Source organism: Cyprinodon tularosa, unplaced genomic scaffold, assembly GCF_016077235.1.
Source record: "Cyprinodon tularosa strain WSP-4 unplaced genomic scaffold, ASM1607723v1 ctg69, whole genome shotgun sequence".
NCBI lineage: Eukaryota > Metazoa > Chordata > Actinopteri > Cyprinodontiformes > Cyprinodontidae > Cyprinodon > Cyprinodon tularosa.
Window position 1 is genome coordinate 2,532,933 of NW_024039440.1, and position 22,483 is coordinate 2,555,415.

General features: G+C 39.1%; 2 protein-coding genes across 5 annotated transcripts in view; one reads left to right on the forward strand and one right to left on the reverse strand.

Annotated features, from left to right (window-relative positions):
- The first annotated feature begins 5,806 nt into the window (after positions 1 to 5,806).
- hspa13 (heat shock protein 70 family, member 13) lies at positions 5,807 to 9,357 on the forward strand. Its single transcript, XM_038268020.1, has 5 exons — positions 5,807 to 6,028; positions 6,123 to 6,463; positions 7,008 to 7,221; positions 7,381 to 7,548; positions 8,261 to 9,357. The coding sequence occupies exons 1-5, from the start codon at positions 6,004 to 6,006 to the stop codon at positions 8,830 to 8,832; spliced, it is 1,320 nt and encodes a 439-aa protein (XP_038123948.1). The 5' UTR covers positions 5,807 to 6,003; the 3' UTR covers positions 8,833 to 9,357.
- A 2,837-nt stretch (positions 9,358 to 12,194) lies between these two features.
- Positions 12,195 to 22,483, reverse strand: part of gdpd5b (glycerophosphodiester phosphodiesterase domain containing 5b) — a 53,864-nt gene continuing 43,575 nt past the window's right edge. Inside the window, exons 10-17 of one of the 4 annotated variants that reach the window (XM_038267994.1) lie at positions 22,311 to 22,461; positions 21,020 to 21,241; positions 20,687 to 20,844; positions 18,829 to 18,976; positions 16,355 to 16,437; positions 15,900 to 15,914; positions 12,892 to 13,004; positions 12,195 to 12,380 (exon numbers count right to left, since the gene is read on the reverse strand). In XM_038267994.1, coding sequence (XP_038123922.1) covers positions 12,298 to 12,380; positions 12,892 to 13,004; positions 15,900 to 15,914; positions 16,355 to 16,437; positions 18,829 to 18,976; positions 20,687 to 20,844; positions 21,020 to 21,241; positions 22,311 to 22,461 — 973 coding nt within the window. In that variant the 3' untranslated portion in view covers positions 12,195 to 12,297. Of the gene's footprint in view, positions 12,381 to 12,486; positions 12,747 to 12,891; positions 13,005 to 15,899; positions 15,915 to 16,354; positions 16,438 to 18,828; positions 18,977 to 20,686; positions 20,845 to 21,019; positions 21,242 to 22,310; positions 22,462 to 22,483 lie in introns of those variants that run through there. The other 3 variants (XM_038267996.1, XM_038267995.1, XM_038267997.1) reach the window with 3 other exon arrangements.

Consider the following 22,483-nt stretch of genomic DNA (forward strand, 5'->3'; position numbering starts at 1 on the left):
ATGTGCAGGTCTGTGCACTCTTCAGTAAACTGAACGGCGTAAACCACGTTGTTGGTCTTTTTTCCGGGTGTGCTGTCTTTGGGGTGACCACAGAAGGAGGATGACAGAACAGGGACACATTTAGACATCCCTGATGGGGTTTTCTGAAAACCAACAAGAATAGGTCTGCTGATAAGAAATAAAACAAAAGAAAAAATATCTTCATTCCCTGTGTTCCTGCTACGCCTCGTCCCAGCCCCTCATTTTGTTGTCTGTCCCTTTCCTACACATAACTTATTCCCCCTAGGGAGCTTGGCCCCCAGACCCAGTAGAATAGTGTATGTATGAGGAGTGTAAGAATATGTTTAGTGTCTGCCTCTGTGTATGTCTCTGTTGAGTGCTGGTATACCTGTATGGATGTAAGGGATGGATCTGGTAAATATGACTGGATGAATAGTCTACTTGTGGATGGCAGATGATGATAAGCAGAGCAGTATTTATGTTTAACCATCTGGAAAAGATTGTGTTTTTATGGTTGGGAAACATCACTAGATGCGCTCCGGCACTACCATCCATGTTTACTTCTGTAAACACAGAGCATGCTGGCCTGTGATGTCACTGCGTCCTCTACTGCGCATGCGGGACACTTGCATTGTATGCTTGCAGTTCACACATGAGATCACATACAAGTGGCATATATTTGGAAATGTGAACAGAAACGCAAAACAAAATCGGATTTCACAAAAAAATCAGAATTGAGCATCAAGGCCTACAGTGTGAACGTAGCCTTTGTCAGCTGGCAAGCCGATGGTTCGTTAGGTGCTGGGTTGGGCACTTCAGTGGGCGCTGTCAAATTACTGGTGGCTGTCAGGCCTTGCTTGGGCCTTGTGGACCTGGGGGGACCCCACTGGGGGGGTGCTGTACCCCTGGATCTCGAACCTCTGGGTTCTCAGTTGGGTTCACCTTTGGCGTGGCAGTGGAACCTAGGAACTATTTCCTCTATGGTTGGGGTTTGGACTTCGGGGGGTCGGGATCCGGGTGCTCTTGTCTGCCCTTCGCTGGTGGATGCAGCCATCCCTATGTCTGCCCTCCTTCTGTCACAGTGATCTGGATATCTTGGGCTCATGTCTCCTCGTAATCAATCCAGAGGCTCTGTAAAGCGATTCTTTGGCCACCCCCACCTGCTTTTGATTTGTCTTCAGAAGAAGCTTTGTAAACCCTGTATACATGAGCATGCACATGCATACATAACACTGGAATTCGGTTCCAGGTTTTCACAGATACACAGCGATACTAAATATTCAGCTGCAGCTACAGATATATTGTGTAATCACCATAGGTTTTGCCTTCGACACACGGATATCTAAGGGATACCTGCTGCTCTTGAAGCTTTATTTGATGTTTACTTTGGTTGTGTGTTGTCGAATTTTTGCTGTTATGCTCTCTGTTTTGTGTTCCTCTCATGTCAAACAGGTGTGGAAAAACACTTATAGGGGTTACTGCATATCTTCTGTGTTGTCTATTTTTGCTGTTTTTGTATATTCTCTGTTTTAATGCGTTCTTTCTTGTCTCTGTCTAATTTCTCATTCCCCTTAGTTCATATCGCCTCTTTCTTACCCCCCTTGACATCTCCTTGTACAATTTTACTCCATAAAAAATTTTCAATCAAGTTTCATGTACAAGTACCAAACTTCCCAGGTTTGATTGACGCTTCAGACGGTAGTTGAACACATTAAATATACCAGTATGGGACAAGGTAGTGGTACACCAGATTATGCGACTATTCTGTTTGGAATTCAGTTTGTATCTGTTGTAGTTTTGCATTTTCCTCTCTTCCAGCATAACATTTCTAATACTAATGCCATATCTTAGTTACAACCAGTGGCTGAGAAATTGCCAATGTTCCTTAGAAATTTTTTTCCAAAAGTATTTTAAACCTAATGTAAAAATGTGAGCATTAAAAAAATAAAGGCCATTAATATCAATAATCATCAAGTCTCCTGGTGAAAGATAAATACACAGTGAAACAGCACATCCTTATGGAGGAACATGTCTAGTGCAGAAGGATCCTATCTCAACCTTAAAATAATGTTGGCTAAGTATATATATATATATATATATATATATATATATATATATATATATATATATATATATATATATATAGGAGGAAAGTATTTGAACACCCTTCTATTTTGCAAGTTCTCCCGCTTAGTTATTGCCGTCTGAAATTATCATTGTGGGTGCATGTCCACTGGGAGATATAATATGAAAGAAAATAAAATCAGAAACCACAATATATTATTTTTTTTACTATTTGTCTATTACAGCTGTATAATACAGTGTATTACCAACAGTAACCTTGGAAACAGTGGTCCCAGCTCTTTTCAGGTCATTGTCCTGCTCCTTCCGAGTAGTTCTGGGCTGATTTCTCACCTTTCTTAGGATCATGGAGGCCCCACGAGGTGACATCTTGCAAGGAGCTTCAGTCCAAGGAAGATTGACAGTCATGTTTAGCTTCTTCCATTTTCTAATGATTGGTCTAACAGTGGATCTTTTTTCACCAAGCTGCTTGGCAATTTCCCTGTAGCCCTTTCCAGCCTTGTGGAGGGGTACAATTTTGTCTCTAGTGTATTTTGGCAGCTCTTTGGTTTTGGTCATGTAAGTAATAGGGTTCTTATTGGTTGTATGGGTTGAACAGGTGTCTTTATGCAGCTAATGACCTCAAACAGGTGCATCTAATTTAAGATAATCAATGTAGTGGAGGTGGATGTTTTGAAGGCAGACTAACAGGTCTTTGAGGGTCAGAATTCTAGCGGATAGATAGGTGTTCAAATATTTATTTGCAGCTGTATCATACAAATAAGCAGTTTTTAAAAAAAAAAATCATAACTTGTGATTTCTTGATATATTTTTTAGATTGCATCTCTCAGTGTCTCTACAGTGACAGTTTCAGTCCCCTCCATGATTTCTGTGAGAACTAGCAAAATAGCAAGGTGTCCAAAAATATCCTTAACACAAATACAAATTAATGAATACATCTGCACGAATCTGCTGCTGTGAGTCACAAATTCAACTTTTCCAGTCACGCCTTCATTTTTACTTTTAACACAAATGTCACAATGGTAAAAATGATGTGACTTGTGGGTAGTACTCTTGATCAGACATCAGGGGGCGCTACTTCTCCATCAGTCTTTACCAACCGAAAATATACACTCACCGGCCACTTTATTAGGTACACCTGTCCAACTGCTCGTTAACACTTAATTTCTAAGCAGCCAATCACATGGCGGCAACTCAGTGCATTTAGGCATGTAGACATGGTCAAGACAATCTCCTGCAGTTCAAACCGAGCATCAGTATGGGGAAGAAAGGTGATTTGAGTGACTTTGAACGTGGCATGATTGTTGGTGCCAGAAGGGCTGGTCTGAGTATTTCAGAAACTGCTGATCTACTGGGATTTTCACGCACAACCATCTCTAGGGTTTACAGAGAATGGTCCGAAAAAGAAAAAACATCCAGTGAGCGGCAGTTCTGTGGGCGGAAATGCCTTGTTGATGCCCGAGGTCAGAGGAGAATGGCCAGACTGGTTCGAGCTGATAGAAGGGCAACAGTGACTCAAATAACCACCCGTTACAACCAAGGTGGGTAGAAGAGCATCTCTGAACGCACAGTACGTCGAACTTTGAGGCAGATGGGCAACAGCAGCAGAAGACCACACCGGGTGCCACTCCTTTCAGCTCAGAACAGGAAACTGAGGCTACAATTTGCACAAGCTCATCGAAATTGGACAATAGAAGATTGGAAAAACGTTGCCTGGTCTGATGAGTCTCGATTTCTGCTGCGACATTCGGATGGTAGGGTCAGAATTTGGCGTCTACAACATGAAAGCATGGATCCATCCTGCCTTGTATCAACGGTTCAGGCTGGTGGGGGTGGTGTCATGGTGTGGGGAATATTTTCTTGGCACTCTTTGGGCCCCTTGGTACCAATTGAGCATCGTTGCAACGCCACAGCCTACCTGAGTATTGTTGCTGACCATGTCCATCCCTTTATGACCACAATGTACCCAACTTCTGATGGCTACTTTCAGCAGGATAATGCGCCATGTCATAAAGCTGGAATTATCTCAGACTGGTTTCTTGAACATGACAATGAGTTCACTGTACTCAAATGGCCTCCACAGTCACCAGATCTCAATCCAATAGAGCATCTTTGGGATGTGGTGGAACGGGAGATTCGCATCATGGATGTGCAGCCGACAAATCTGCGGCAACTGTGTGATGCCATCATGTCAATATGGACCAAACTCCCTGAGGAATGCTTCCAGCACCTTGTTGAATCTATGCCATGAAGAATTGAGGCAGTTCTGAAGGCAAAAGGGGGTCCAACCCGTTACTAGCATGGGGTACCTAATAAAGTGGCCGGTGAGTGTATTTATGGCCTACTGCTCTGTATTTTATTGTTTATCTTTTAACTCTTCACTATTAAGTTATTCTAACACATTTTTCTAAGGTACCCTTGTGTGACCATTTTTTAATTACCCAATCATCAACATCCTTTGTGATGGTGAGCCAATAATCACAAAATAAATAATAATAATAGAAATACATATTTAAAATTCTAAAATATTGTCGTTTTTAACATTTTTAATATATATTTTTACACTTTTACTGTAAGGTGCCTGTCAGAATAAAAAATAAGTAAAATAAAGAACATAATCGTCTTATATGTGTAAAATTCTAGATTTGACTTAAAATGGAAAACACTGCTTTCCATGGGACAATAAAATTGTATTATTGTTTTTTAAACATTAAAATTGAAAAATTTTTAAACTTGCAGACTAAACACATATATAACAAATAAATGATTTCTGACTAGTTCATCAAATTTAAATTTACCTCGAATTTTTTTTTAACCTGTAAATAGAAAATGTAAAGACATCCTTTTTACTTTTTTTCTCTGGAAAAAAGAATCCATATCTTTGAAAAATGTTCCCTTTTCAATGAAGAACTCCAGGTCATAAAAGATTGTAAATGAGTCCATTGTGTGATCAGTACTGTTAGAGTGCACAGGTACCTACAGAGAAACTCAAATACTTAAATTTAAATGTGTACACTGTGTGACATATTTGGCATGTTCAGAACAGTCAAAGTAGTGATTGAAAGGCGATTTAACATATTCAATATCTAAGCAAATACAAAGACATAAAAAAGAAACCCCCATTCCTCAAAAAGTCTCATTTCCTTTTTTTTTTTTTATTGAACAAAAAAATATTTTAATTTTCAAGTAGGAATCACCACTTTTCTTTCTTACATAAAAAAGAGAATACTTTTTTATTAGAAGAATAAAATACACCGGTAAAGAAGAACTTAGAAGGATCTAAGTTTATAATATATGATATATTATAAACTTAGATATTGCAAAGCAAAAGAGATGAATGAATGAATGAATGAATAAATAAATAAATAAATAAATAAATAAATAAATAAATAAATAAATGGCAGTAATGTTACAACCAATGGAAACTTACAAAACGTAGGAAAAAAGAAACATTTAAAAACAGACTCATTCTGCAACAAGACACTTCCTTACATCACGTTAACTTTAGCATTTTGCTGAATCAAAAGCCAGAATTTTGACATGTCACTACATTGTTTTTGTATATGTCCATATTTGTCTGTTAACATGGATAAGATGACGAAAGTCTAATTTCCGAGGTTTTGTAAAGGCAAATATTTCATACGACTCTTATTTCTGTATCTGATTGGCCGAGAACACGGAAGATGTCGTCGTATTTTATTTCTATGCAGCAGTTATGGTGGAATTTGTAGTCGAAAGCTACCATGAGCTGAACTGTACTCCTAGCAGTTGGTAATACATTTTGACTACATTACCCACAACCCATAGCGAGTAATGGAACGTTGACGTGTATTTTAGTTCTCTACATCAACTAGTTGAAGCCGGGGTTTCCATTTTAGCGACATTTTTGGACTCCGCAGTAAGCTTTAGCTGTTTGTAACGATGTCCGGGGAGATTTCCATGATCGGTAAGTTTCATAGTTAACCGTTTTATAAGCTGAAACACATCAGAAGATTAGCCTGTTGGTTCACTTGTGATTAATTTCGGTTTCGGTGCTTTAGGTTCGGTAATTCTGGCCCTGTTTCTGGCCGGGTATCTGGGCCAGCAGTATTTGCCTCCCCCAAAACCCAAAGTTATCGGCCTGGACCTGGGCACCACCTTCTGCTCAGTGGGGGTCTTCCTCCCGGGCAGCGGGAAGGTGGAGGTGATAGAGGATGAGGAGGGGAGGAAGAGCATCCCTAGCGCCGTTTCCTTCACCAACACCGCGGTGTTAGCCGGGTACGAAGCCATAAATGTGGCGGACAGCAACCCCCAGAACACCGTCTACGATTCCAAGAGATTCATTGGGAAGATTTTTGAAGCTGGACTCCTGGAGCAGGAGAGCACCAGGTACCCGTTTCAGGTGGGTCAAACTGTCTGTTATCACAGTAGCATATTTAATTTGGGGGAGCATCTGTGCAGCCCACTGCTCCTCAGAGGGAATGGGTTAAATGCAGAGGTAAATTTCCCCAATGTGAGATAAATAAAGTTGAATTATTATTATTTGGAAAATGGTGGTGGTAGCATCATAATGTGGGGATGCTTTTCTCAGGCTCTCTTTTCATTTTCTGTTTTTTAATCTATAAAGATTTAGGAATTTGAAAATGTTTTTACTCCCACGCTTCATGTCTGTGCTTTTTTCTTATTGGTTTATCTAATAAAATCCAAATCGAAGCAAAATATGAAGTATAAAACAACAAAATATTAAAAGGGGAAAAAAATGATGGCATATTTGTGCTTTGCAAGTCATTATCAGATAAATTAGTATCAAACTGTACTGAAGAAATGGCCTGTTATCGTCCATATCATCGTCAAGATGACTTTAGTTCCGAAAACTGCTTCTGCTTTTTGCTTTTTTCTCTAAAACCTTTTTTTATCTCCTCCCTCTCCTTTGCTTTGTCCTTCAGGTGATAAACAACAACGGAAGTGCAGAATTTGTGATCTCCACTAACCACACCTTTACAGTGAGCCCAGAGTTTATCGGCTCTAGGCTGCTGATGAGGTTAAAGAAGATGGCAGAGCGGCAGCTGGGAGTACCCATCCAAAAGGCAGTCATCTCTGTGCCTGCAGAGTTCGACGAGAGGCAGAGGAATTACACCGTCCGGGCTGCTAACCTCGCAGGTGAGCGGCTTTAGAAGGAGGCTTCAGAGTTACGCAAGGCACCTCCTTGCTTTATTTCTGTGCGGAAGATTAAAATAGGGCCGGAAGAGTCTGGTTTAATCTCCAACCTTAACGTTATTTAAAATTGCAACACCACCTTTTCTCGGCATGACTTGACAGGTTTGGAGATCCTGCGCGTGATCAACGAGCCCACGGCTGCGGCCATGGCCTACGGCCTGCACAAAGTGGACGTGTTCAATGTGCTGGTGGTGGACCTTGGGGGGGGCACACTGGATGTGTCTCTGCTCAACAAACAGGGAGGCATGTTTCTAACCAGGGCAATGGCAGGTAAATGGGTTCACAAAAACATTCAGCTTAAAGCTGATAAAGTTTAAAAATATTTTTGTTGCATTATTCAGACAGGAAAATGCCTTGAAACATAGGCTACTTTCACATGGCAGGTCATAATGTTAAATTCAGTTTTTTATTTTCTTTTTTGTCCGATATTTTTTTAATTTATTATTAATTTATCTCAGAAGTGACCAGCATGTGCAGAAGAAAAATAACAAAACATGTCAGAAGTCATTGTCGATGGATTTAAAGCTGTTAAGCAGTGGAAGTAGTTGGATAATTCAGCAGATGATACGGAAAAGGAGATGGTGGGAAAAAAAATTGCTAAACTATTACTTGTATTACTGGGTTTTGGAAGAGCGGTGGCAGCGCTGAAGAAAACCCAATATCAAGATATATATGGGCTATAATCGCGATACACAATATATATCACGATATGTTTAAATTTGCTTCAATAATAATAGTGTGCAGAATTGCACTGATCATTCAGCTTTTTATTTTAAATTTGAAACATTTTATTTTAACCAGCTTAAAGATCTTTACATATAATACTGCAACATTATTTGTTTCAGTGGAAGTATTAGACCTTTAACTAGATCACAGCAACCAAATAGGAAACAAGGCAAAAAAACACACACTTAAAAAAAAAAATGCAGAATGAAAAAAGAAATTGACCTCAAATTACAAAAACAACCATTTTTTGTTATAGGAAATAACAAGCTGGGAGGTCAAGACTTCAGCCAGCGGTTGTTCCAGTACACCACTGAGCGTGTCCGGCAGCAGTTTGGCATCACCCCCGTCCTCAAGGAGGACATCCACCATCTCCGACAGGCTGTGGAAGCTGCCAAACTCAACCTCACCCTCCACCCCAGTGCCTCGATCAACGTTCCGCTGCACCTTCACGCCCACGATGCCTCAGAGGGCCCCGCTCCCCCTTCAGTTCGCTTTCAGGCGGTGGTCACTCGCGAGCTGTTCGAAGAGCTGAACGAGGACCTCTTCCAGAAGATCCTGGTGCCGGTGAAGACGGTGCTGGCTGAGGGCCACCTTGAGAAAGAGGACGTGGACGAGATAGTTCTGGTCGGGGGCTCCACCAGGATACCGCGGATCAGAAAGCTGATCAGCGAGTACTTTGAGAAGGAGCCCAACACTTCAGTGGACCCTGACCTGGCTGTGGTGACGGGCGTGGCCATCCAGGCGGGCATCATGGGCGGCTCCTGGCCGCTGCAGGTGAGCGCGATAGAAATCCCCAACAGACACCTGCGAAAGACGAACTTCAGCTAATCCAGAGTCAGAGAGAGGACTTCTGATTCCTGTTACTGTGGGAGAGAACAGCGCAACATAGCACCATCTTCTGAATGCCTGGAAGCTTATTCAGCTTTGTGCTTCCACCGTCATCGGGAAATATTGTCGGTGACGAACAAAACATGATTCCAGCCAAAGTGACTCAAAACATTTGCTTTTGCTGCACACTTTGCTCTAGCAGTAATAACAGTTTGATCAGGTTTGATTAAATGGTGTGTCTGTTTTTACTGCTCTGTAGCATCTTAACCGTCATTCAGGGAGCAGTTAAATACCAGTCAGAACGTTTCTATTTATTTATTTATTCTGTTTTTTTTTTTCCATGAGTTTGTTTTAGTTTTTTACAGATCTGCGCTATTCCATTTTGTCGGAGCCTTCAGAAAGCTGCCAATCTGTTTGAAATGCCTCACTTCATATTGCCGCTTCACAAACGGATTTAATGGATTTCACTGGAACTTACTGTAATATATGAAGGCATTTATTTTAATTTAACCCCCCTCTGCAGAGCGGTCGTAACTTCAGGGTTCTGATGGTTTTCAGGGAACCATTTGGGATCTTTACTTTTAGTGCCACGGGTTATTTGCCACTATGTGAAGTAGAATCGATAAACACGCTCAGTGATGCACTTTAAGGACTCAAACCTGTTTGGACTTTTGTGCAATAATAGAACTGTATTTAAAGAAATCACCATGTCATAGGAGTGGATGCTGAAGCTGGGTTCTGACATTCCTACAGTGACCAAAGTGTTGTTCATCAGTGCCTTGTTTGTACAATACTTTTAGATCTTTTACAGACATTCATATTAAGAACTATACTTAGGCTCCATCTGCATTTAATTTATCTTTAGTCAAACCTTCACTGTCTGCTTTGCCTTTAAAAACATGACCTCAGAAATCACCCAACATTCCTTCTGTAACATTTCCCTGCTTTTTTGTGCCAAATGTAGTTTAGAACAAATGTGTAAAATATGCTTTAGTATAAAACCTGTAAAGCTCATATTTCCCTATAGACCTTAGAGCTATTTTTGTACTGGAGGTTTTCGGGATCAAACCAGACATGATAAAGAAGGGAAAGTGCTGTGTTCTACTTTTCCACATATTAAAATGTGATTCTTCATCTATTCTTGAGTCTTTATTCTTAAATGTCATCCGTGCAGCTTGCATCCCACACGTCTGTTATTCTAGCTTAATTCTGATGCAGTGGAAGAAGTTAAACGTCCTTTGAAGGCTCATAAAGATCTACTGAGAAGTTTATCTACAATCACTAAAAGATGCCCACCTTCATTTTGGGGATTTGGAAGATTTCTGCAAACTGTAGGTTTTCCAGTGGAATGATTGCGCCCAGGGTTTCCGTGCTGTCTAGTACTGCCTTTAAACTTTTTTAGGTCATAAGGATGAAAGCAACATTTTGTTTCCCATCCTGCTGGGTCCATCCTTTTCTCCCTTAATTTATGTCACCTCTTCCTTCCTTTTCTCCATTTCTTGTTAGCCTGCTGTAGAAATATTGTATTTGTAATGCTTTGCCATTAGATTTGATATTGGAGATTTAAACAGAATTAAAGAATTGGGCGAACAGTTTTATTTTACCTACACACATTCATACAGAGCATGACTGAAATACATGCATAAATCTCCTTTAGAAAGTTGCACATGATCGGTAAGTTGCTGGCATAATAGTTTCTATTTGAAATTTTTGTGAACTTTAGCAGCATTTGAGATGGGATCATTAGGGAATACCATGAGGGTGTCCAGGTTTCTAATAACTAAGCTGCAGCAACACCAGTGGTACTCCCAGTTCATAATTTTATGCTTCAATAAATAGAAAGTGTAAAGAGTAATAAAGAAATAATAAACCTTAATGTTTCCATTTGTTCTCATGTAGAGGTCAGATGTCCTCTGTCTTGCAGCAGGACAGTGACAAAGGAAATATTTGCAGGCATGGAGTTGAGGCTTTGGAACCTCTGAGTACTGCCACGTGGAGCAACGGGCTGAGGAGCCATTTGTGACATTTTACATGCACTTTACAAATAAAAAAATTGAAAAAGAACAGTCATATTTGAATATGCAGAGTGGTGATGATTGTCAAAGGCAGCTTGATCATGAACAAACAAAACTGAAAAGGGTAATGTACTTTGTAGTTTGAGGTTAATAACAAATTTACACTCAAGTAGCAAGTAACAAATGCAATAAATTTGCATCAAAAGCTACAATAATTGTATTAAAATAAATGCATTATTGTGATCATAAAACCTCAAACCAAAACTCATCAATTTTGCATCTAGATGATGTCACAACAAATCTCTGGAGATCATCTGCACAAATGTGAATGTCTTATTTCTGGTCAGAAATGAAAGAATATTTTGGTTTTTTTTTGGGGGGGGGGGGGTCAGGACTCCTAAGCAGAGAGAAATACACCAATGACGCCTTCTGTGTTTGAATAATGCAACTTTAATTCTCAGGCACACTAATACACAATGTAATAAAATAAAAACAAAAGGCGACCAGTTTCCTGGTATGTTCTGCCCCTTTTTACCTGCAGCATCCCGTCAACGAGCTTCACTTTACATTCCCGGCCATGTTCCCCCGAGTTCAACAGTATTTACACCGACAGTTACATGCACCTTACATGCATCTTTCCTTACATGCATCTTTCCCCAACATGAAAATACAACAGAATGAGAGCAAATCTATAGGCCTGCTTATTCATCCTGTAATCACTAAAGTGTCACTTTGTTGATAAATTACTTTTGATTACACATTCATCACAACACTGCACACAAGGTAAAAAAACAAACAAAAAAAACAACCCACCTCCAAAAATAAAAATACGCACAATCCTTATGATACTGAAGAAGTTACAAAAGGAAACAATCAAAAATAAACAACAAAAACAGTGAATCTAAATCCTATAACCATTTTCACCTGCTCTTCTGGTTTAACTGGGAGCACAGCTCACATAAAGTCCAGAAGTTTCATACATTTGGATCAAGTGATCATAAGTACGACAGGCAGACAGGTAGCAAAATACTTTACATGCACCGTGAGAATAATCCATCTGGAGGAGAAGGCAAGACATCTGTAAACAGTTTCAGGTTTATATCTTTAAATATAAATATTCGTTTCTTGAACTACAGGCAGGAGCATCATGCTGCAAAAACTTTCACTGAGCTTCAAATAATAATAATAATCCGCCACTTTGGAAATTTTGCTTTAAGTAAAGAAGCAGATAAGGGGGCCCTGAATGTTTAGATGCTAAAGGAGAAATCATCAGATTAGACAATTCAGTTTGAAATTAGAGCTTGATAAACCTGTAGTCCGTGAGAAGAAACAGAAACATTATTTACAGTGTACACAGAGCAACTGGATGTTTTTTTTTTTTTTTAATACAACAGTTCATCAGTAGGCCAGAGGGGAGACTTCTCATCACACTAGAGAACCGGGCTGAGAGTCACTGGCTGATGCTCTGATTAGTGTAGGAGTCGAAGCCATGCTCCTCAAACAGCTCCTCCGCGCTGCCACCGTTCCTCTCCTCTAGAGGGCGACAGAGCAAGAGCAAAACCAAAAAGAAAGTCAGCATGCAATAACTACAGCAACCTTTTAATCCTACAAAAATCATGGACTTACTTTTGTTCCCCGGGACTAGAGCTTCTCTAGACAAAAACATCTCCTACACTATGTTGCAGTAGGAGGTTTGGGGAGGCGAACAGACATGGAAGGATGGAGGCATGGATTAAAGGGAAACAGCAGGCAAAGTGGGCGGACAGGTTTAAAAAGCAATGGAAAATGTATGGGTGGAAAAGAGACAGTCACTGCCTGCGAAGAGAACGGATGAGGTAGGATGGTCAGGCGACACGTCACACAAAGGATGCTGGAGGGTGACCCATTACTGGGGTTGAACTGCGACATGGAAGAGACGAGGAGAGCAGCGACATAAATCACACACACATGCAGACTGACAGGGGTTCATAGTGCTTTGCTACTGGTGGCTTTAAGTCCAGGAACTCAAATGAACGACTAAACAAAACCAAAGTAAGACTCTTACCTGAGAAGATGAGTTTCTCCTTCATGACGTTGATGTCTCGGCTGGACGTCCTGACCGCTGCGCTCAGCATGATCTGCTCCGGATTGTAGCTGCGCATGCCACTCATTCGATACCTACACAGGTCACAAACTCCGCTTAGTAATCACAGACGATTTATAATCAGCTTGGAGTACTTTGCCTCCTTCTGAGGGAAATGATTTGGGAGAAAACTTCAAATTGCTTTGAAATGACCACTGAGCTAGGGTCAGTTTCTTTTGTTCAGAATGTTATCTAACGACAGGTTTGACAAAAGGTAAGCAAAGGTAAGCACCTGCTCTCAGTTTGATCTGACTGTTGGTGAAGAGGAGGGAGTAAGCTTAATAAAATAAAAAATGCATAGGATCCTTCTCCAAAATCATAAATGAATTTTAAACCTGCAACAGATAAAAACCCTCATGCTAATTTTATATTCTAATCAACTGAATTAGCTCTTACAGGTAAGAATGTCAACTTTAACAGTCTTACCCTACAATATCGGTTATTAATTAAACTCCTTCAACCATCTCACATTTTGCCCCGTTACTTCTGAAGTCTTCAGTTGGATTTATTGCCACCTGAGAGACAACAATTTCCATTTTGGTCTAATTTAGGTCCCTGTATCCTTTTTTTTTTCCTTCTTTGCTTTCACATAGGTTTTGTTTTTTTTTAAGCTTTTTTTCATTGTCATTACACTCTAACAAGTACAGAGCAACAAATTGAACTCTCTGCATTTAACCCATCCCCTTGGGGAGCAGTGCATGCCATCGTGCGGCGCCCGGGGAGCAGTGTGGGGTTAAGGGTCTTGCTCAGGGAGCCAGAGTGGCAGTCTGTGGGAGTGGGGCTTGAACTCAGAACCTCTGGATTCCAAGCATTAACCACTAGGCCACCACTCCCCACTATGTTGTGTGAAGTGATGTTGCACCTTTACATAAAGTCCCAATATACGTTTTAAAAGTGTCCACAGCCCCTTTACAAGAATCTGTATGTGGTAATAGGCATTTGTCAAGTAGAAAAACCTATCTTAAGAACCCTCAGATCTACAAACGAACAAAAGTAACTTGGGCAAATAAAAAGGGCAGTTCTTCATTTCCAAATTAACATAGTCCAATAAAATAAATGCATCCCTGCCAATCAGTCTTCTAAAACTGAAATGGTTCTAGAGAATAAGCAGCTTGTTTAACAACATCTTAACTGTATTTGAGAAAAGACTGACTAGATTAATTATTTATTTGATTTTTACAGTCATGTAGAGGTAGAATTGCTAGCTTTGTGTTCAATCGTTACTGCTTTACCCAATTTTGCTTCATCCTTCAATCTAATTTTATCCTCGAAGATTTTCTGCTACAATGCAGAATAGAGAGTTTCCACACAGGTTGTATTCACTCAGGTAATCATTCTGAGACGTTAAGATTGTGAAAATGTTTGACCAACATGACAATTAAAATTTTTTGTCAATGTAAGGAGATATTTACCCGATCTAGGAGGTAGTGATAGGCTCTTTGCTGGTTAGCAAGAATATTTATTGAATGAAATTTTTATCACAGGTGTTTTCGCTCAATTTAGAACCCACTAAACTTTGGTTGGTATCCAGGTTTAGGAATATTTGTAGTGGATTCCACCAGAGCCCTAGAAAGAGTAACTACAGCCAATTTAAGCTTCTCCACATCTGTGGAGACTAAATTTCCCCACTTTGTAAAAAAAAAAAAAAAAAAACTCTACTAATCCCATTCACATCTACATACCTGCTTGAATGCAGAAACAGCATTTATTCTTCAACAATAACCTGCACAGAGAAGCTAGCTTTTTTCTTAAGTGTTAGCTTTTTTTTTTGATTTTGCAAACTAAAAACTAAACCAAGGACACAATGGATTACTAAAAATGCTTGTTTTGTTGTCGTTTTTTGTAAACACAGGTGTGTCTTAGCCGTATTCAGAAGCCCTTCCATCTTTGTGTTTATCTGGATCAAAATTTTTTTAAGATTGTGAAAAAGGGAAATAACCTGCTTGACAAGATCTTTGCTCTCAGTGTTCTCTAGTTATAAGATGAAACACTCTTAATGACCAAGTCGTTGCCAAGGTACTGAAGAAATACTTTATAAACATCAGTACCAAGTGTCCTCTCTGTTTTTCAAAGACTAACTAATAAATACATACTTATGAGATTTTTAATTAATGCGATTTGTAGCACATCCAGTGCTGCTTCCATTCAGCAGATAAGTGTCCAGGCTCTTCAAAGAGATTTTTTTTCATCCACACTATGGTTTCTAATTTACAGAGCTCCTGCTTGATTAAGCAACAATTAAGGAAAGGGCTTTTTGCCAGCAAAGCAATTAATAATGCCATGCATCTACTGAGAATACACTACATTATCCAGCAGCGCTGAACATTTTAATGAGAAGATCTGTGCAGCTGCAGTTTATAGCTCTTCCTGTTTTACTAAGGATTAGCAGTCATGTGGGGAAACATGGCCTTTACAGTAATGAAAAGAGCTTTTTCTAACAAATTTAATTAACTTAAAGGGTATTACTCATAATGAAGTGCAACTAATGAGCAGAGGTTAGAGAATTGAATATAATTTAGATTATCAGCATTAACAAATAAAATTTGTGGGTCCTTTCAAACAAATCAAGATTAATAAAATGCTTATCCTTTATTTAGCCATTATGGTTTGTGAGTTAGACTGATAATTGCTAAGTGTTATGGCTTCTAAAGGTATTTTGCGGTTTGCGCACATTGATTCTAGATCCATTTGAGGAATGAGTGGTTGAGAAAAAGGCAGCAATACAATAAAAAGGTTTGGATGTAAAAGAGCTGATATACAGATGAGAATGAATACAGAAAGACTGTGGATGTGGAGATGGTGAGAAAACTAAATAAGACTTGATGTGAACAAAGGGGGAAAAAATAAAGAGAACAAAAGTTCAAAGGTCGCAAACAGAAAGGGGGTAAAAGTGGAGAAGATTTTTGGGCCAGAGGAGGCGACCCAGTTACCTGATCGTGTGATAGCTGAGGGAAGATGCCAGAATGCAGCAGAAGAATAGGAGGCAGAGGAGGAGAGCATGCATGGCAGGAGGAGAAAAAGAGAGAGAACAGGGGAAAAGGCAGAAAGACAAAAAAAGGACAAAAGAGGGCAGAAGAAAAGAGAGGTCAGTTTAGATGGCGGCACAAGCTGGGAAGAAAACACACTTGTACCGGATGGTTACAAGGACAGAGAGGAGGGGCACCAAAGCTCTCCATCCAAGGGGGTTAGGAAGAGTTATCAGCAAAACAAACAAAAACCATCTTTCAAGAGAAAAACCAGAGTAGTGTCAATTAAACTGTACATTTAGAAAAGAGTGATGTTATCGGTACAAATATACTTTAATTGTCATAATGTAGTAAAGACATGAACTTCTGTATGTTCACTTACCCTAACAGTTTGACAATCATACAGTTTGCGAACTTACTTTTGCAAAATAAATATTCCGATGACGACAGCGAAGGAAATTAGGTCTGCAGACACCCACATCAGGCAGTATTCATTTGGCCTCTGAAAGCACATGCATACTGGAATGATACAATTGCAATGTGGACAGTCCACCACCAGATGGAGCCATATTTCTAAAACATCTGCACAAACTAGGGCTGGGCATATCGCTTAAAAATTAAATCTGACTTTTTCCTACCAAATTGGATCAACAGAGTTTTTTTGCCTCCCTTAAGTTTCATAATAAAATTGAAAAATTGCATACATTAATAAAAAAAAAAAATGCTTCTATATCAATCATCCCCTTTGGTGTGTGACCTAAATTTAGAAGGCAATAAATTCAAGCAACAAGAATGCTTGTAAAATAGTGTTTGTCAAGCATTGAGTCATTTTACCACCAGGTTTTCTTCCAGGATTGTCCTATTTAAGTTCTCTTTCCCTGCTTAAGAAAGGCAAAGTTGGATTTTTTTTTATCTCAATGCACGCTTTTAACAACAACCTATTAGCTTCTAAATGCAGTTAGCTGCATTCAAATTTATTGAGAGGCATCAGAATAAATCCAAATGAATAACATAATATGTACTGTTTTTAGATGGTTTATCACATAAAACTATAATAAAATACATTGAAATTTGAGGTTGTAATATCAGAAAATAGGGAAGAAGGCTAAAGGATATTAATACTTTTCAAACAATTGCAAGCTGTTATTCAAACAGGGGAATAGGAAGTTTAGGAGTTCCTTTAAATATGTGAATATAAAATAAATTGCTTTTTATATTAGTGTATAGGATATATATTCACTTTTTTTCGTCATTTTTGATTGTTTCCTTTTGTAACTTGTTCAGTATTATAAAGATTCAAGCTGCGTATGTTTTAGGCTTTTTGGGTTTTTTTTTTTTTTTTTTTAACCTTGTGTGCAGTGTTGTTGTGAACGTGTAATCATATAAGTTACTTATCAATTAAGTGACACCTTAGATGCCAGGCCTGACCAGAGCTTCACAGCCAGAGGCATGATGGTGTGTAAAAAAGCTTCAGTAGATATATGATCGAGAAACCCAGGGTTTGAGCAGCTCAGGGGTACGCTACAGGGACCCCTCCTCTCAGAGACTTTAAATGAGTGTTAAAAACTGATAGGGTAGCATGCCGAGAACAGGAAATAAACAAACTGGGCAGTTTTAGCTGAAAGATTAATGGCAGGTTTACTCTATAGAACAATGTTAAAATAAAAAAACAACAAATCACATTAGTCATTAGAAATGATTCAGTCAAGATGATTTGATTATAATATTCTTACTTTCTTACCTAAATTGAAAGTGTGTATCAATTCTACATCATAAATTCACACCTATTTGTGTCAAACTCTTTAAACATTAATTGGAAAAAACAATCAGCTGTGATGATTTTCAATTTAAATCTCCAGCCTAATAAAGACAAACATTTTACCCATATGAGGCCTCCTACCAGACTCCCATTGGGAGCAGTGAGACCTGCATGAGAACCAAGGTGCCTTCCCTCATGTATATTCTTTGTTTTAAAGCTAATTTCTCAGGATTACTTTTAGTAGAAAATCTCATATTTTCATCTCTGTGTTTGTGGCAGACATCTGTGCTGTAGGTTTGGTCGAACCTCCAAACCAGTGACCAAGAGGAATGCTACTCTGCATCCTGTTCTATCAATATCTTACTGACAGAAAGTCATATCTTACTAGTTAGGGTATTTTTGCCAAAGACCTGAATCGATTCGATTTTGATTCATTCAGTTCTAAATCGATTAATTCAAAATACTCATGTATTTTATCTTTTCCTGTCACATTAAACGCAAAGTGCAAACTTGTAAAACAGACCGTTTAAACTGAAATAAGCCTCACATGAGCAAGCAGATGTGACACAGAGGGGACACAGCAGACATGCATGAGCTGCATTATCTCCACTGCATGAACCATATTTGCAGCGTTGTCTGTAACAACTACAGGGTGTTTGCTGGTCCGCCCCCATTTGTTAATGTCTTCAGTCAACCTATTGGCTATATTTGCATCTATCTGGCTTGAAGTCATCTTGAGTGCATCTTTCCTGCTCATTTGAATGTGAACGTCCCGCGCGTCACTATAAAACTAATCGATCTCATTCCCTAGACATCGATTTTGCAAAAATGTGAAGGGATCGATTCAAAATCGATTAAAATAATTTTTTTTACCCAGCCCTATTACCAATAGTTATCAATTAAAATATACCCGCTACTCATCTTTAGAATTAAGGAATAGGTGTACTTACAGTTGTGCTAAACATCAGTTATTGGCAGTAATTGTTTTTATTCCCCAATTAATCTAATCTATATATATATATATCCATAATAAATCCATCCAGCCATCCATCCATACACATAAAAAAATCAAAATCTTGTATTTCTCTACAATGTAAATGTATGGCTATATAAAACCCAATGAACAATTCTTACCAATAGCCAGATGGGATAAGGCACCTTTTTGAGGATATGTGGGGCCTCTGAGGAGACCGATGCCACCCCGCTGCACCACAGCACTGAGTAGAGCCACGGCTCGTTGACAGTGTACAAAGTAAGGCTGATGTTGTTCCTGGAGTAATCTCTGTGGGCAGTAGCAAACATTTTAGACACTTCACTGACATACAGGTGCTGGTCATAAAATTAGAATATCATGAAAAAGTAGATTGATTTCAGTAATTCCATTTAAAAAGTGAAACTTGTATATTATATTCATACATTACATACAAACTCATATATTTCAGATGTTTATTTTGTTTAATTTTGATGATTACAAATGACAACAAATGAAAATCTCAAATTCATCATATCAGAAAATTAGAATATTGTGAAAAGGTTCAAAATTGATGGCCCCTGGTGCCACACTCTAATCAGCTAATTAACTCAAACCACCTGCAAAAGTCTTTAAATGGTCTTTCAGTCTAGTTCTATAGGCTACACAATCATGGGGAAGACTGCTGACTTGACAGTTGTCCAAAAGACGACCATCGACACCTTGCACAAGGAGGGCAAGACACAAAAGGTCATCGCTAAAGAGGCTGGCTGTTCACAGAGCTCAGTGTCCAAGCACATTAATAGAGAGGCAAAGGGAAGGAAAAGATGTGGTCGAAAAAAGTGTACAAGCAAGAGAGATAACCGCACCCTGGAGAGGATTGTGAAACAAAACCCCTTCAAAAATGTGGGGGAGATTCACAAAGAGTGGACTGCAGCTGGAGTGAGTGCTTCAAGAACCACCACACACAGACGTATGAAAGACATGGGTTTCTGCTGTCGCATTCCTTGTGTCAAGCCACTCTTGAACCACAGACAGCGTCAGAAGCGTCTTGCCTGGGCTAAAGAGAAACAGGACTGGACTGCTGGTGAGTGGTCCAAAGTCATGTTCTCTGATGAAAGTAAATTTTGCATTTCCTTTGGAAATCAAGGTCCCAGAGTCTGGAGGAAAAGAAGAGAGGCACTTCATCCACGTTGCTTGAAGTCCAGTGTAAAGTTTCCACAGTCAGTGATGGTTTGGGGTGCCATGTCATCTGCTGGTGTTGGTCCATTGTGTTTTCTGAGGTCCAGGGTCAACGCAGCCACATACCAGGAAGTTTTAGAGCACTTCATGCTTCCTGCAGCTGACCAACTTTTTGGAGATGCAGATTTCATTTTCCAACAGGACTTGGCACCTGCACACAGTGCCAAAGCTACCAGTACCTGGTTGAAGGACCATGGTATCCCTGTTCTTAATTGGCCAGCAAACTCTCCTGACCTTAACCCCATAGAAAATCTATGGGGTATTGTGAAGAAGAAGATGCAATACACCAGACCCAACAATTCAGAAGAGCTAAAAGCCACTATTAGAGCAACCTGGGCTATCATAACACCTGAGCAGTGCCACAGACTGATCGACTCCATGCCACGCCGCATTGCTGCAGTAATACAGGCCAAAGGAGGCCCAACTAAATACTGAGTGCTGTACATGCTCATACTTTTCATGTTCATACTTTTCAGTTGGCCAACATTTCTATAAATCCTTTGTTTTTATTGGTCTTCAGTAATATTCTAATTTTCTGATATGATGAATTTGAGATTTTCATTTGTTGTCATTTGTAATCATCAAAATTAAACAAAATAAACATCTGAAATATATGAGTTTGTATGTAATGTATGAATATAATATACAAGTTTCACTTTTTAAATGGAATTACTGAAATCAATCTACTTTTTCATGATATTCTAATTTTATGACCAGCACCTGTACAGTTCATTCTCTTTGGCAAATGATAACTAATCAGGGTACTGCGTGTGCACCTACGTGATGTCATTGGTGTTGACTTGGTTGTATCTAAGCAGCAGCCTGCTGATGCCGGAACTTTGCAGATCTTTAGGTGTACGTTTAACCAACGACGTTTGGATGAAACCAGGAGCAAACCTTTTCACCTGAGCTCTTTCATCATCAGGTGTCCACATCACCTAAGAGGGGTGTGAGAAATAGCGCAATAAGCAATCCAAAAATTATATAAACTGGCAACAGAGAAGAGTATAGGTTATATCTAAAGCTTTGAGTTTCTAAGATTAGCATTTTCAAGATACAGAACGATATAGTGAAGAATATATAAAATAATTCGCCCAGATATTTCCCTCCTACCAGGCTTTGAGGAACTCCAGATTGCTGCACTACTTGCAGCGTATCATTGATCCATGTGGTGTAGCAGGGATGCTCCGGAGGAGGCCTTCGCAACCTGAAAACAACTGTACTGTTGTGAAAGGAGGCCAGCCTTAGAAGCTGCTCCAGGCTGCACACGCTCTGCTTGGCGGTTAGATTCTTCTCCCGTAGCGACATTTTGTTTACAGTCCAGAAGGGATCATACTGAAACGAAGAGATGGGGTGAGAGCTCTGAGTGGTATCCACTCCAACTATCAAAACTGTAAGTTACGATTTTGAGTCCAATTTTACTAAAAAAAAAACAAAAAACATTTGATCTATTTTTTTATATAATCATCTTATTCCAACCATTCACTTTTATTCTCTTTAATCATTTGTGTTTCCTTTATGCCACTGCAATGTACTTTTATTTCCTCTCATGCACAATTCTTTGAATAGTTTTCCTGCTAAAATGTGCAACATAAATACATTTTCCTTGCGTGGCCTGTCATTCATTTCTTAATTTGTAATTGTTTTGCACACTGTATGAATGTTATAGCTTTACTATGCATATATTTACAATAATTATATTGGTTATATTATAATGTATTCTAATAATTTGAAAAATGAAAAAATAACAACATTAATGTTTTCGTTATAAAATCCCTGAAACCAAACCATTAAACATGTGAAGCATAACATTTTCGTATCCTGACTACACCTATACTTAACTCTCTGCACTCATCCCTACATTTCACTGTGTTGTGGCACCACCTAATTGGACATGTTTCAAATCTTTTTTGGGGGTGGAGCTACACTTTTATATTGGGTTTATTTACAACTGTCAGAGAGCAATGAATTCTTTTTGAGAAACTGTTCAGCATGCAGTTGATGTTTTGTAGAAAACAGATTGATTTGGAGTCAGGTTAAAATGACTGAATAAAAATAAAAGTTCTTAAATTAATTACTCATTGGTTTAATATGCAGCCAATAACAGATGGATGGCTAAATAAGCTGTACTGGCAATAATTTCACGTGGAAAAAAAATCTCAGTTTCAAAGCAGTGATTTTCCAAAATGTATTCCACATTAACGCTTAACTAAATATTGCACTTTCCATAAACCTTAAAGGGCACATGATGAATCAGTGAGATGGGACACTTTGTACTATTAACAGCTGAATTATGCCTTTTACCACACAACAAAGACAAAAGGGTTTCAAATAAACATAATGACTTAAAAAAAAAAAAAAAAAAAAAATCTTATTCAGCTAAATATCAGCAACCAGGAACTACCTTGAGGAACCACTGTCCTGCATTGAGCTGCTGCAGATCTGTCCAGTTAAACTGTGAAGCTTTATTTCTCTCCCTGTCAGGGAAAAGCTTTTCCACATCTGTGGTTCTCCGCAGGGTAAGGTCACGCATAAGGAAGGGTACGCCGTCCATACTAGTGAGACAAAGAAAACAAA

Bases quoted from the DNA above. Each gene is read 5' to 3' on its own strand.
- hspa13 (XM_038268020.1), top strand. From the start codon at position 6,004: ATGTCCGGGGAGATTTCCATGATCG. The intron at 7,222-7,380 runs GTGAGCGGCTTT...ATGACTTGACAG, and splicing joins CCGGGCTGCTAACCTCGCAG to GTTTGGAGATCCTGCGCGTG. The intron at 7,549-8,260 runs GTAAATGGGTTC...TTTTTGTTATAG, and splicing joins TCTAACCAGGGCAATGGCAG to GAAATAACAAGCTGGGAGGT.